We start from the raw sequence: 2316 nt of genomic DNA, 5'->3' as shown, positions 1-2316 counted from the left end.
AAACCGCTGCCCGGCTGCTCTTGCGGCGGCGCTCCCTGCGCGCCTCCCTGCGCCACCCCACTGATATTCGTGCTCTGCGTCGTGTTGCCTGGGCTACAAACCGAAACTGGAACTCTAACCACGAGAGGGCGCCACGCGGCACTCGTTACCTGGACGACCGGCCAGATGTGAGGCAGCTCTAGCTGTCGTGCAATCGGCTGGACCTGGTCTAGTTCTATGATCAGTCTTAGTCGGAAAGCACGGGAGATCACTTCGCCCACTGCCTCATCGCCTTTGAAAATGTCCACCGCCGGTGTGGTCGAAACGTCAGGAAGAAATTCCCATAGACCACGGCTTCAAAGCGCGGAAAACATTCCTAAATGTAATTTAAGCGGCCGTGAAAGCCTTCATAGTCTGATAATTAATGATAATTACTATCAAGGTTTTTTGAATTTCATAGCTATGGATCTGCATTTAGATTATAGAAGGATAAGACCAGTTCACAGTTGATCAACTGCCCAACAATATTATTTTTTAGCATTTTAAATGAAACATATTCACTTCAATATTTATATTATTTATTACATTCATACATTTTTTCTATAAGTTCATTCTAAATGATATTATTTTTAGGCAGAAAAGTGCATATATTATATATTAAGTGTAAAAAATACATGGTTTAATCACTATAAGAGTAAATATCCTAACCACCGCAAATAAACAAGAACACTTTCATTTGGAAGCTTTCAAAAACTTATGGAATAAATACAGCCAATCAATCCTATACAGACAGAGAACACCCTGTATAATAGCAACAAATAAACCCTGCCCACGTCGTTTAATGCACACAGTTTCCTAAGTAGGAGTAGTCTTTGGTTTGTCTTTTTTAGACGCTCGCAAAAAAATACTCGGCTATTTGCTTACCAATAAGTAGGCGATAACCAAGTTCAGTCTAGTCTACTCTACCATCTCAGCACGGAAGACTCGGAATGGACGTACTTGCTGGGGCTAAAAAATAGAAAGGACGACATAGTCGCGGACAGTGTTCCATGTTGTCTTCCGTTTTACCTGGTGCTAATAATCGTAATCGACGAAGGGTTTACCAAAGGCTGTAACTTCTCGATGAACTTCTTGTAATTTCTGTCCAGCTCCCTTTGGTAGTCGCGCTGGTCTGGCCCGATCAGGTTCTTGTTCTTCTTGAGAGCGTCGCAGCATCTAAAGCGAAGGCTTGTTCAATGCGAGCGCCACTAGGCCGATGCGACTACTCACTTTTTCGAAAAATCTTTAAAGCACAGCCTCAGCTTGTTTTGGTGCTTGGTGAGGGCCTTTCCATCACTGGGCAGGAACGTTAGCGCCATCTCCAACGGGCCTTGATTGACTGTCGTTCCAATACAGCCTTGCAGCACCATTTGAAGTATTTTCGGATCGGGAGGCTCTTGATGCGTGGCCACCGCCAGTTCGGCGGTTTTCTTCTGAATATCTTCAATTGCAACCTGGAGAATTGCAATATGGAGAAATTCAGTATGGTAATGGTAGTAGAGGGTGCAATAGTGTATGCTTGCCTCGATTGGCGTTAGGGTGATTTGGGCGCGTGCCACAACCTGAATGCGGGTCTTCACGTAGGGAAAGTGCACGGCGGTGGTCAAGATCGTCTTACGTTTGTACTGATCCTTGAGCTCGCCGTGGGCCTTGCCGGTCATCGTGAACGGAGTTGCATAGACGAACCTCTCTGCGTGAACGAGAAGAGCGTTGAAGTTGGCGCGCGTCACACTCAGCACAAGGACTTACTGATGTTGAAGTTTTTATCGAAGTGCGTCTGCCGGTAGCGCAGCTCGAACTGCTCGAAGTACGGCTCCACATAGGTGATCTGGATGTAGGCCTTGTCACTGCTCAGCGAGTTCAGATCGACCACGTTCGAGTCCTTGATGATGATCACGTTGTCGCTGCCAAACCGCTCAGCGTAGAAATTCTGTAATGCAGCCATGCCTTCAACCAATCTTAAACATGATCAACTCCATGCTCACCTCGAGCCTGCTGAATATCTCGGGCAGCTTGGTCAGCGTTGGCTCCTTGTAGACGAACTCCTCCTTGTCCAGGTCCCCAAATTTCGAGCCGTAGAAGCCCACCCTAAAGTAGGTGCCGAACATGCGCTTGCCTTGCAGCTGATCAATGCGCGTGTAGGCATCGTGCAACTTTCTGTATCAGACCAGTTGATTAAGAGTCGCCTTCACGATAAAACTGAACGGGAAATTACCCGTGGATGTTGGCCAGCTTCTTAAAGTCCCTGTTATTCTCCGCAATAGGGATCAGCACTCTGTAGATGTCGTTCATCGGCTC

General features: G+C 46.8%; 1 protein-coding gene across 1 annotated transcript in view; it reads right to left on the bottom strand.

Annotated features, from left to right (window-relative positions):
- Positions 1-604: 604 nt before the first annotated feature.
- LOC109538830 (dedicator of cytokinesis protein 7) overlaps positions 605-2316 on the bottom strand; it is a gene marked incomplete in the record, with an annotated part of 9716 nt that continues 8004 nt past the window's right edge. Inside the window, 7 exon segments of the mRNA XM_048669923.1 lie at positions 605-987; positions 1048-1194; positions 1249-1472; positions 1542-1708; positions 1768-1948; positions 2004-2175; positions 2234-2316. Coding sequence (XP_048525880.1) covers positions 942-987; positions 1048-1194; positions 1249-1472; positions 1542-1708; positions 1768-1948; positions 2004-2175; positions 2234-2316 — 1020 coding nt within the window.

This window comes from Dendroctonus ponderosae, unplaced genomic scaffold, assembly GCF_020466585.1.
Source record: "Dendroctonus ponderosae isolate FM_Combo_2020 unplaced genomic scaffold, Dpon_F_20191213v2 Dpon_F_20191213_9, whole genome shotgun sequence".
Classification (NCBI taxonomy): Eukaryota; Metazoa; Arthropoda; class Insecta; order Coleoptera; family Curculionidae; genus Dendroctonus; species Dendroctonus ponderosae.
The sequence above is the reverse complement of the archived record's forward strand: the minus strand, read 5'-3'. Positions and strand labels throughout refer to the sequence as shown.